This window comes from Nelumbo nucifera, chromosome 3 (genome assembly GCF_055504915.1).
Source record: "Nelumbo nucifera cultivar China Antique chromosome 3, China Antique-T2T, whole genome shotgun sequence".
NCBI classification, from domain to species: Eukaryota; Viridiplantae; Streptophyta; class Magnoliopsida; order Proteales; family Nelumbonaceae; genus Nelumbo; species Nelumbo nucifera.
The window spans coordinates 48,858,854-48,871,238 of NC_142651.1; the positions used below are offsets into that span (position 1 = coordinate 48,858,854).

At 40.3% G+C, this 12,385-nt stretch overlaps 1 protein-coding gene across 1 annotated transcript in view; it reads left to right on the forward strand.

The window, feature by feature from the left end:
- Nucleotides 1–443: 443 nt before the first annotated feature.
- The window catches only part of LOC104609546 (putative galacturonosyltransferase 6), a 28,527-nt gene continuing 16,585 nt past the window's right edge, over nt 444–12,385 (forward strand). The window contains exons 1-5 of the mRNA XM_010275888.3: nt 444–797; nt 910–944; nt 1,045–1,086; nt 1,204–1,354; nt 1,449–1,528. Coding sequence (XP_010274190.1) covers nt 683–797; nt 910–944; nt 1,045–1,086; nt 1,204–1,354; nt 1,449–1,528 — 423 coding nt within the window. The 5' untranslated portion in view covers nt 444–682. The remainder of the gene's footprint in view (nt 798–909; nt 945–1,044; nt 1,087–1,203; nt 1,355–1,448; nt 1,529–12,385) is intronic.

Genomic DNA, 12,385 nt, shown 5'->3' on the forward strand with positions numbered 1-12,385 from the left:
CAACGGTCAGGCTCCAACAGGAATGAAATTCATTTTCTTTAGCAAAGGTCAGCCGTTGAAACTCGTTGAACGGCAGGTTTTACCGCTCTCACTCCCCTGCAGAAACTCAGCATATCTTACGATGTGTCAATAGACAATCAACACTCATCTGGTAGAACTTACGATCCAGATATACCTCGTATCATCGTTAAATGGTCAAATCGAAGATTGGAATTTGGAAGTATTTAAGAGAGGGAAGTTTATTATTGACAAGTAGACACTTGCTACACCAAATAATAACTAACTTCTGGGAAAACTCATGTCATAGAGCTGGAGGCATCGTCATCACATCATGACACATGCATCATAAAACCATCAACATCATCACCATCATGCATGTGATGACACCATCACCATCACCATCACCAGCGTGCCCGCGTGTTAAATTCCCGTTGTAATCTCAACAAGTACATAGATCTCAGGCAACACGGAATAACAGAAGCAGCAGAGAGGATCAGAGGAATATGAATTGATTTTTTTTAAAGGAAAAGAAAAAGGTTAAAAGAGAGAGAAACCCTAGTAACAAGTTTCTTCCTTATTGATGAAGAAGAGAGGAACGAACCGTAGAGTCTGCAAATGAGTTTTCTGCCAAGAAGGAGAAGCCCTAAAAAAACAGAACAAAAGCTTATTGGTGTAGTGCTTCATGAAGCAGGCTCTGAGATGTCAGAGGATTTTCATCCTCTTGTTGCTTTCCGTCTCCGTCTTTTCTCCGCTCATTATAGTCTCCAATAGGCTCAAAAACTTCACGCCTTCTTTCGGTACCATATTTGTTGGTCTTGGTGATTTATATATTTCTATTGATTTTCTCTAACTTATTGTTTGACTCTTGTTGATCGTTCTAATTGTTCTGGTCGTTTTCTGTTACTGCAGCACACACAGAATTTTTTGGGGATCCATCCACCATTGTATGAATCCGTTGTTTCATTCAACTGTTTGTTTATTTTTTTATTGTTTCTTTCTTAAGAGCTAAATTAGCTAATGATTGGGTCTCGTTTCTGGGCACAGAAATATAGGAGCGATATACTGAGATTAAATGCAATCCAGCAGGTCTCTCTCTCTCTCTGCCTGTCTGTGTGTGCGTTTGTTTATTTTATGAATATGTTTCAAACTATTGCTTTTAATCTATTTTACCAGCTGGTGAATTTGGGTTTGCTTTGAATTCAGGAAACGGGCGAAGGCTTGAAAGAGCCAGCATTGGTTTTGTACAAAGATGGAGATTTTAATTCTGTAGATAGTGGTAACTCTGGTAACTCTTCTGATGAGTCCAAGGTCCCCGGGAATACTGGGGACAGTCCCAGTTTGTTGGAAAGAAATGGTTGGTGTGATTCTTCTTTTCAATCTAGTAGTCGTTAGCTTGTTGGGAATGTTGCTTATTGGCTCCCTTGCTGTTGTTTTCCTCTGGTTCAAAGTTCCAGGGCCTGATACCGACCACACGGGAGGAAATAAAGAGATTCAACATAAAAATGTTCCACCCCCTACTGGAAGAAAAGTATGGTATTGGTAAACTTTGTGCTATTCATTTATCTTCTTTTAGTTTAATGACATGATTTTATGATTATTATGCCTGACATTTGCAATTTAAAATGGTTTAGTGATGGTTAATAAAGATGCTTTGGTAAAGAAGATCCAGTTTTATTAGCTTAAGATAAGGAAAAGCTTATCCGTTTGTCAATGGAAATAACTTATAATTAGGTTAATTTGAATGTTCAAAGGACACTAATTTTGGAATTGGGATGGGAGTATCATACTTTGTACACTTATTAAGGAGAGATGTTTTTTTTTTTTTTTTGGGTAAGAAACTAAATACTTTGTTCAATGTGTTCATTACTCCAAACTAGTTTATCTCATTCAAAGTTATCATGGTAATCATCTCTCAGGATAAAATTTCCTTATGTTATGATTCTTGATCACTTATCAGATATAAAGATTCTAAAATATTCCTACTTCCTAGTTACATATTTATCACTGCAATTAACAACTTTAGACTTACAGTGTGCAACTTAGCAAAACCAGTTCCTAACATATATGTATGGTATTCTTCTGAAAGGCACAAAGAAATTAGAGGATTGAAGTCCTCAATATGCAAAGGGTCCAAGCAAGGAAAACATGCTTCTTTTATTTCTGCTGTAACAAGTATATAAAACTCTTATATTACGTGCTTAATTGAGGAACTTAAATTAGGCTCACTGGTGATGTATCAGTGGTCCATCAAGGAGGCAGCAAAGCCTTTAACATCTGCTTGAAGCTCAAGATAGTGTAGAAATGGGTGCTAATCAAAATAAAGTGTAACTTGTTAAAGTGGGAAGAGGAAAGATTATTTAGGGGCTTTGAGGAGACACAAATTTCTGGATATTGTTCCTTTTATGAGCATTCTGCATAATTTGTCCAGCATTCTTTTGTGGTGCCGGAGGTCTATTTTTGCTATTTTTTTTGGAGGTTCTGCAATTTTGGGACCCAAAATGTTTTGGAGCATATGGAATAAAAGTAACTGCACGAGTTTTGAAAGAAGGCTTAGAAACAATCATCTTTTGGTCCAAATCTTATTGGATTTTAAAGGACTGTCTTGCACACCCATTTCTTCCAGATGAGAGGTTATCATGATTTCCCAAGGTCAGAAAAATTGTCCTTAAATTCTACAGTAGTGAATACTTTTCAGTTTGCATAAGGGTTTCCCCTTTGGTCTGTAGCATGGCATATTATTTATTGAAAAAAATGTCCTGAAGGTCAAAATTTGTGACAAAATCTGGGTGGAAAGGTTTATGTCAGGAAGTAGTGCTTTTAGGTGTTACAGAGGTATTCAGTCCTTGAGTATAGAATTCCTTATTGATTGATTAAAATATTAAGGATGACTAAGGATGTTCTGGATTGTCTTGGGTACCTGGTCGTTGATAAAATATAAGTGAGGATGATGGAAACTTTCAGTTTAATAGTAAAGGATATTTTTATCTGAAAATCTTGGAAAAAAAATGAAGAGTGTGGCTGAAGAAGTTAGAGAAAACAATTCTATTATACATATATCATTAGAGCAATAGACATTGATTCAAAGTACTTCCCTTATACATTCTCTCGATCTCTTTCTTTCCAGTTCTAGACAGTGTGGCTGAACAAGTTGGATAAGTAGCATGAGTTTTTGTTTGGAAGGGAAGTAGAGATGATTTTGAGTTTTATTTGGTGGATTCGATGATAGTTTGTGCCCTAAAAAGTTCCAAAGGTCTCGGAATTGGGCATATTAAGACAACCAAAATGGTGGCAAGTGGTGATTGGTGGTTTGTTGAAGAAAAATAAAGTTTATGAGGAGCTACTATTGCCACAAATTATGTCACTAGACCCTGGCTGGACTATGGTTACCATTGATTATTGATCCACATGCAAGGTGCCAACCAGCTGGTTGGTAAGGTCTCCTGCTGGTCGTAGCAGAGACTTGGGATCGAATCCTGCCTGCACCTGGGTTGGGGGATGGACTACCCCCGATTGTGTAGCCCTTCAAAAGTTGTCAAAAAAAAAATATTGATCCACATGTTTGATAATTAGTGCCCAACTTTTATATGAGATGCCCTTCCCTTTTCATCCTGGCTGTTGATAGAGATGCCTGGGTGTCATATTTATATGAGATGCATGGTGGGACAGTGACATGGTGCCAACATTTAGAAGACATCTAAATGATTGGCAGATGGAAGACTTGGCCTCTCTGATTAGCTGCATAGATTAAAGCGTTTGTATAATGATGAGGCAAAACTGTTGCTCTTCGAAAGTTTCAGGGTGAAGGGGAAGGTAGGCATTAAGATGAGAGAGATGAAAATGGCTAGAATTTCTTTGTTTTCGAGGAAGGTTTACAGAATTACAAGGTACTAGAGGGGAGTTTGAAGAGAAGCCACAGGAGATACAGGAGCTAAGTGAATAATTTCTATGGAGGAAGGAGATGTAGTCTAAGGAGGTGGAAGGAGATTAAGCTCCATGCCTTTTGCTTGCAAATGGAAGTAGGAACTGTGACTGTCTCAAAGTGGATTCCTCTGTCCAATTCCAACGACTTGAATGTGCAAGACATAGTAATCATTCGGATCTTGGGACTTCCTTTCAATCTTTGGATAGTAGAGGTGTTTGATTCTATTGCCTTGTTGTGCAAAGCCTGATTGAATGTTTTTTTTTTTTTTTGGTAGAAACCTTCATTCAATTGCTATTTCTTTGAGTAATGTATGCCCTGAAGACATTCCTTGTTTGATTAAGGTGCTGGTTGATGGTGTTTTTCACTTTGATTGGCTAGTAAAAGCCATTGAAGCCTCCTTGTGGAGAGAGGGGAGAAGGAAGGAAGGTGAGCGGATAGAGGAACATTGGCAACATAGAGATCAGGGATTGGTGTATTCAAATTTGAGTGGGGCTTTCTCGAAGAAGGAAAGTCTTGAGAACGAAGCATTAAAGGGGAAGGCTGCAGTGACTAGAATGGAAGAAGAATAGGAGGAAAGAGTGGAGAGTTGTGTATCAAATCTTATGCTAAGGCCTTGGCAGGTGGTAGCTTGGGGCCCACGCATGGTCAGCAAGGTTCACTAAATAAGCTTGTGCTTGTCCACAGTCAAGCGACTGATTCTAGACTATTTCAGGACCCTAGTAAAAGTGGCCAGGTGGCTATGGTGGAGGGCCATGTGGGTACGAGTAAATAGGGAGAACTGTTGTTCCTTTAAAATAGACCAAATGGGTCTACTGCAATTAATGTGCTGGGGAGTTCGAGTGGGCTCAATTGTAGAGGCCAAAACCCAAGGGCTAGTATTGGGGCTAGGCCATGAAAATGAAAGTGGCTGGGCCCTTTGTATCAGTTGAAAAAAGGAAAGAACCTGGTAGTGGGCTGAGCCCATTTAGTTTTAAAGAGGTAGGGTCAGGTGATGTTTTAAGTAGTCACATGGGGGTGTTGTTGGGGCCATCGGTGGACACTAATTTTGGTCCATCTTCATCCTGCCCATGACGACTTGCACAATCGAGCGGCTAGGATTAGGATGTTTGGATGGTATGGAGACTTGTAATAGTAAGGTTCATTCACTAGAAAGATGCAATCCCAGGAACAAGAAGACGTTGTTGGGGAGGATGAAGCTTCGCTACTGAATTGTTGTTTTTGGTGGATGATGAAAAAAAATGGTCGATGAACTTGATTGTACCTATGTTTTTTGAGGCTGCGTTGGAGGTAGGTAGGGGAGATGAAATTTCTATCAGCAAGGTATTGGCCACTATCCACCTAACTTTAAAGTGACTGTAGGGACACAATAGGTGCAGGGTGTCCCGTTAGTGGCTTCCAACTTAGCTTCAACGCAAAGTGGAGGTACACCATGGGGGGATTTGTGTGATAACCAGGCTTAACCACCCTGTTCTCAATTCCAGTCTAGTACTGGACCTGTGGAAACTGGTGCTTGTGGGTTGAGTTCTAATCCAATTGCTCATTGTGGCATTCCTCCTACAAAGCTTCCTTTGCTAGGTATAGTTGTCCTTAAGTTTAAGAATACTAATGAGTCTTTTGTGCCTGTAACAGAGTCTGATCAGCCCCAATTATTGGCTGAAGAGCTACAAAAGGGTAGTATGAAGGAAGTGGTGGTTGTTTTTTGAGTAAGAAGTGATGAGGCTGAATGGAGGGAACAAGGTAAAAGAATTTGGGAGATGGTGTGTGAATTCTTTGAGGATCTACCAAGGAGGTTATGGATGAAGTTAATACAGATAGTTTGGATGTACAGATGTATCTCAGAGGGAAGAGAGGGTAGTGGAGGGGAACAACAAGGAGGAGGAAATGGTGGTAGAATCTGTGGAGGCGATGGGGTTGAAGCTGAGAGAGGTAGAGAATGTTAAAGTCTACACCAAAAAAGAAAGGGAAAAAGGAAAAGGTTGATAGAAGGAAGAGAAAGGTGATGGAGGTTGAAACATTAAAATTTGAAATGGTGGTTGATTTAGAGTTCATTGCAAGGGGAGAAAAGGGCCCTAAGTAGGGGATTGACCAAGAGGAATGTTAGAGGGTTGGGGTAGTGCTAGGAAAAGGAGGGTAGTAAAAGATACTACTTAGGAAAGAAGATCTAGATATTGCGATGCTACAAGAAATAGAAGTGGAAAATCGGGTGGTCATGGCTAGTATGAAGAAATTCAATGAGTTCATTGATGAGTGAGTTGTTAGAGATCCCTCTCTAGCAGACTGTATTCACTTGGTCTAGTTTACAAAATACCTGAGTTGTTCGAAATTGGAGAGATTTATTTTTAATTCTGAGTGGGAAGAACATTGGGTAGGGTTGTCAACTAGAGCTTTTTCAAGAGTCACTTTGGATCACTGCCGGACTAGCATTGGAGCCTATGATTTCTTAAGTGGTCATAGACCGTTTAGATTTGAAAACATGTGAGTAACACACTTAGGTTTTGCTAATAAGGTGAAAGAGTGGTGGAATGAAGAATATGAGGGAGTTTAGGTCCTGTTTGGCATCACTCCCCGGGAGTGATTCTTAGGATGAGAATCACTTTTAGTGTAAACCAGTTGCTTGATTCTCATTTGAAATGAGACGAGAAAACCCCTCCCGGCACACGATTCTGTGGAGTGAAAAATTTCACTTCGCAGAAATGCGATTCTGGCACTAGTCCAATTCTTGCTACATTATTTTAAATTAGCGAACGTGTGCGGTTGTCACACATGAAATCCAGGGCAGTTTCATAATTTCCCCATTCTTCTAACATCACCCGAGAAAACCTACCCCATTCTTTCTTCTTCTCCCTTCTTTCGACATTTCTATCTTCAACAGATAAATATCTTTAGTGGCTCTGTATTCCAGAGGGACACCAGTGCCAGTCAGTTCAGTTCCCTCTTTGCTTCACCGATTCAATCACGTCCCTCCAAAACCCTGTTGTGTACTCAGCTCATTCTGTGAACCTTCTAGTGTTCTTCCAGTGGAAGCCATCATGGAGGCCCAAGTTCATCACTATCGTATTCAGCACCGTCTCCTCCTCTGAGAGTGAATTCAGGCCCTTGTAATTCTGAGTTCCGTTCCAATGTCCATTGAAGATGCTCATGATCCTCGTAATTCATGGATTTCTCTGCTAATATTTCCACCGAGTTTCGATCATCCAAGCGCATGCTACAAAACCAATGAAACTGATTTTGATTCAAATATCAAATTCAATCATAACTAGCTACAGAGGCCATAATGATTGTGGTGTGATTATTGGTACAGGTTACAATTCAGAGAATGAATGGGAATGCGGAACAGAGGTGAAAATGAAGTCTTTCCTCCTTTATGTATTTTTACAGAGGTGAAAATGGAAATCCAAGGATTAAATCCCAAGAGAGGAATTTGGGGAGTGGGATGATCAGTTCAGATGGAGTCAAAAGTGATGACCATGATGGTACAGAAGTAAGGTCTCATCTCATATTTCCAGAGAATATAAATCTTGGATGTTTTCTCCTGTTACAATTCTAACATGGATTATCCTGTTGATGGACATAATAGATATATTCTGTATTTGGGTTTCATGAAAAAAATGTCATGAAAGAGGGTGATTGTTAAATGTTAATACATGTTCTTTATTTGCTCTTAATTGTTCACAGAATGGGCCTTGGCATAAAACCACATCTCAGAATGCTGAAGCTAATAGAAACATCAAAGCATCCATCCACTCTGATGTTACAGTAGGGCCAGGTTCAGAGAGCAGTTCAGGATGCAATAAACCACAGGAACTTGGATTGAATAACAATATCAATTCTTATCAGGATCCTACCAGCTTCCTTTCATCTTTTAGCCACAACTCCTTGCCTCAGAAGCCAATGGTTAATATGACTACAACGAACAACCATGTACACAGGATTGCATCAAGGAAGGCTGAGATCAATGATACCCGAAAGCAACCCATGATCTCCATTACTGCAGATTATTCCTATTGATGGGCAGAAGGCTTTGATTCTTTGTAAAAATCCCTGGCCGGATTTTGAAGCTGTGCCGGCAATATTAAAGCAAGGATTGGCAGTGGTAGGAAGATGGTCCCCAAGTTGTAATGAGAAAACTGTAAACCCAACAGATAGCATTGAGTTGAGAATTCTGGGGGGGCTGCTGGGCTGATAAGGCCTGGCCCATTAAAAAGGACGTTAAGTGATCACGTGACTACAACAAGAGGTGGATCCTTGGGGGACCATTGTTTGGGTGTATCATCGTCCCAAACTGATGTTGCAGTGGCGAATTCTTCCTCCAAACGCAACTCTCCAGCTGCAGGCTCGATGAGAAGCTCTAGTTTGGGGCTTGCTTGGGTGCCGAGACTGGTTTCCTACTCTACTAGTCCAGAGAAGCTGAATCCCAGGTACAATAGAACAAAGAATAGAGATGAAACTTCAGATTCAGGGTGGGTAAGTTTGGAAGACAGTACGGAAGGAGAGAACTCTGAAGGTTTTAGCCTTGGAAGTATTCAAAGCAAATGCCACTCTCGACTTGGGGAAGAAGCAGAAGATGGCTTGAAACTACTGTTTGATGAAATTTTTTCTACTACACTTCTTGGACTCTTAATCCAGCCTGACAAAGGGGAAGGAAGATTAGGCACAACCTTGGGGGAAGTAATATATAAAAAAAAGAATAGCGGAGATCTGTGTTCAGAACAAGACCAAATACAGGATATTAGTAGGGGCTGTAAAGTCAACCCAGAACCTCTTAGTAGAGCTACAAACTGCCCTATTCCCACAACTATCTATCTAGAGGGTGATTCTGAAGGTAATACCTTTGACTTTAGCCCAATGATTGGGGCGGAACTTAATTTGAAAGCCATATTTCGACCCGGATGTTTTCGGGATGCCCCTAATAACCAACGAATGACAAGTGCTTTTCCTTGTGTAGATCCTATTTCAATGGGAACTTGATGAGTCGATCCGCCTACATGTCTTGCTTTTACTGCTATATCGGGAGTTACTCCACGTAAAGGGTTGCCAAATAAGCTCAATGATTGGGGAGACTAACCCAACCATGCAGTTTGTCAATCAGAATGATTAAATACAAGAAATAAAGGTGATTGGAGATTTATTTTCAGAAAGTGTAGACATGGAATTTGGGGATAGAATTTGGGAGCTGATTATGGAACTGTTTAGAATTTAGGTGGAGGAAGAGATTGCTGAACAGATTGAAAGGGATGAGGATGGTGACACTCCTAATCCTATTGTTGAAGAGGAAGTAAAGGGTGATGGTAGTTTAAATGCAGAAGCTGGGTCAAAAAAACAAAAAGGGAAAACAAAGAAAAAGGGTCCAAATAGAAAGAAAGAGGGGAAAGAGAAGCTAGAGGAGCCTAGTTCTAAAGGAGCTGGTGTAAAAAAGCAGAGAAAGAAAAAATTAAGTGAGGTGGAAAGGCTAAGATGTGAGGTGGATTATGATAAATGGAGTGTTGCAAAAAAGGAGAAGAAGCGGTGAGTGGTTTGTTTGGTTAAAGGGTATTTTGTCGCGGTCTCCATGAAATTGGTTAGCTGGAATGTAAGATGGTTAGGAAGCTCAAGAAAAAGAGGAGTGATTAGGGATTTGCTGAGAAGAGAAAAACCAAATACTGTGTTGATTCAAGAATCTAAGTTGTCTGAGTTAGATAGAAATTGGGTAAGAAGTATTTGGTTAGCGAGAGACATAAGTTGGGCATACGCACAATCTTGGAGTGTGCTGAGGAGTTAATTGGGAGGTATTTAGTGTCCATCAAGTTGAAGAGGAGGATGGATGACTGGGAATGGGTTTTAACTAATGTGTATGGACCCACCTCTTATATGGAAAGGGAGGGACTTTGGGAGGAATTAGCAGCAGTGAGAGGTCTATGGGAGGGACCCTGGTGTTTGGGAGGAGATTTTAATGTCATTTGAGTGAATCAAACAATCCAAATCACCGGGTTACAATGAGTATGAGGAAGTTTAACCTCTTCATAGAGAGCTTTGAGTTGCAGGATTTACCTATTCAGAGGGCAAATTATACTTGGCCAAATTTTCATGAGGTTCCCACTTGCTATAAGTTAGACAGATTCCTATTCACAATTGATTGGGAAGTGGCTTGGCAGGGCTTAGTAGTTATAGCTCTCCCAAGACCTGTTTCAAACCACTGCCCAATAAGTTTGACCCAAGAGAGATTAGGGGGTGGCCCCTGCCCTTTTAGATTTGAGAATATGTGGCTTCTACACCCTGAATTCTTGCCAAAGGTGAAGGAGTGGTGGGAGGAAGATCAAGTGGATTTTAGATGGAAGGGTTATAGATTCTATAAGAAATTGCAATTGCTGAAAGCAAGAATTAAGTTGTGGAATAAAGAGAGTTTTGGAAAGATTGAAGAAAGAAAACAGGAAATTCTCAGCAGAATAGAGGAGCTAGATGGTGAGGAAGCTAAGAGAAGTTTGAGTTCAGAAGAGAGGAGAGAGAGATGGGGATTAAAGAAGGATTTGGAAGACATCCTAAGAAAAGAGGAGGTTACTTGGAGACAAAAATCTAGATGTCAATGGCTTAGGGAAGGGGATGGCAATACCAGTTTTTTCCATATGTTGGCAAATGGGAGAAAGAGGAAAAACTCAGTATTGAAATTGGAATGGAATGGGCAAGTATTGACAAGAGATGAGGACATAGCCCAAGCCTTTATGAATCATTTCAAAACACTCTATGAGAGTCCAAGGAGGTCAGGAGAAAACTTAGAGGACCTGGACTGGAGGGTTGGGAATAGAGAGTAGTTGGATTCCTTGGAAAGGAAATTTGAGGTTCAAGAAGTCAAAAATGCAGTCTTCTCGATGGAGAGATCTAAAGCCCCAGGACCTGATGGTTTTACGATGGCTTTCTATCAAGATTGTTGGGAAATAATTGAGGGTGACTTGATGAGTTCTATGAGGGGGAAATTTAACTTAGGTGCAAATGCAACCTTCATCTCTTTGATACCAAAGAAAGCGAATGCAATCCAGTCGAAGGATTTTAGGCCCATAAATCTGATAGGAAGCATGTACAAAATCATTTCCAAGGTTTTAGCCCTAAGAATAAAATATGTTCTTCCCTCGATGATTTCTCCAAATCAAGGGGCATTTGTGTTTGGGAGACAAATAATTGATCAAATTCTTATTGCCAATGAATGTGTAGAGGTTAGAAGAAGGAAAAAACAAAAGGGGCTGGTGTGCAAGTTGGATTTAGAGAAAGCCTATGACATGGTGGATTGGGAGTATCTGTTGGAAATTCTTAAGAGTTGGGGTTTCGGAGAGAGATGGTGTAAATTGGTGAAGGGCTGCATTTCTTCATGTCATTTTTCAATTCTGGTAAATGGAGCAGCAAGAGATTTTTTTCCTGCCAAAAGAGGCCTAAGACAAGGATATCCTTTATCTCCCTTCCTTTTTACTTTGGTAACTGATGTGTTGAGTGAGTTGATCATAAGGGAAGATGCCAACAATATGATTAGAGGTTGGAGAGTTGGAAGGGATGAAGTGGTGGTTACACATCTACAATTTGCAGATGACATTATTGTGTTTTGTGAAGGGAAAACAAAAGAACTCATGAACCTAAAAAGGATAGTTCGTAAATTTGAGAGGATCTCTAACCTAAAGATTAATTGGGGAAAGGTTAAATTTAGGGAGTGAAGAGGTGATTCGATTAGCTGGAATATTGGGGTGTGAAGTAGGAGATTGGCCATTACAATATTTGGGACTACCTTTGGGAGGAAATCCTAATATGGATAGTTTCTGGTATCCAGTGATTGAGAGGTTTACAAAGAGGCTTGCGAATTGGAAGAGAAACTACATTTCTTTGGGAGGTAGGATAACCCTGATAAAGTCAACGTTGGCTAACTTACTAGTGTACTTCCTATCTACCTTTAGGATACCGGTGAAAGTGGCAAACCAGCTAGAGAAGATTACGAGGGACTTCCTTTGGGAACCGGGAGACACCAAAAGAGACCACTTAGTGAAGTGGGAGGTGGTTTCTAGAAGTAGAGATGAAGGGGGACTAGGAATAGGAAATCTTAGGCTAAGAAATACAACATTATTGGGGAAATGGTTATGGATATTGCCATTGGAACAAGACAAACTTGGGCATAGAGTGATTATTAGCATTCATGGATTGGCAGACAATGGTTGGGATGTAGGAGTCGACCCTAGGGCTTCCCGGTGCTCTCTCTGGAAAGCTATTCATGGTATTTTACCTTCATTCCTTCCTTATGTCAAATTTGATGCTTGTGTAGGAAATAAGGTCTTGTTTTGGGGAGATCTTGGGTTGGAGACATTCTCCTTAATGAAAGGTTCCCTTCTATTTATTCACTTTATGAAAATAAAAGAAAAGTGATCTCTTCAGTTTTTATTGATAACTCTTGGGACTTGGGTTTGAGGAGAGGTCTAAGGGAGTCGGAAATGACAATGGTGGATGAATTAATTA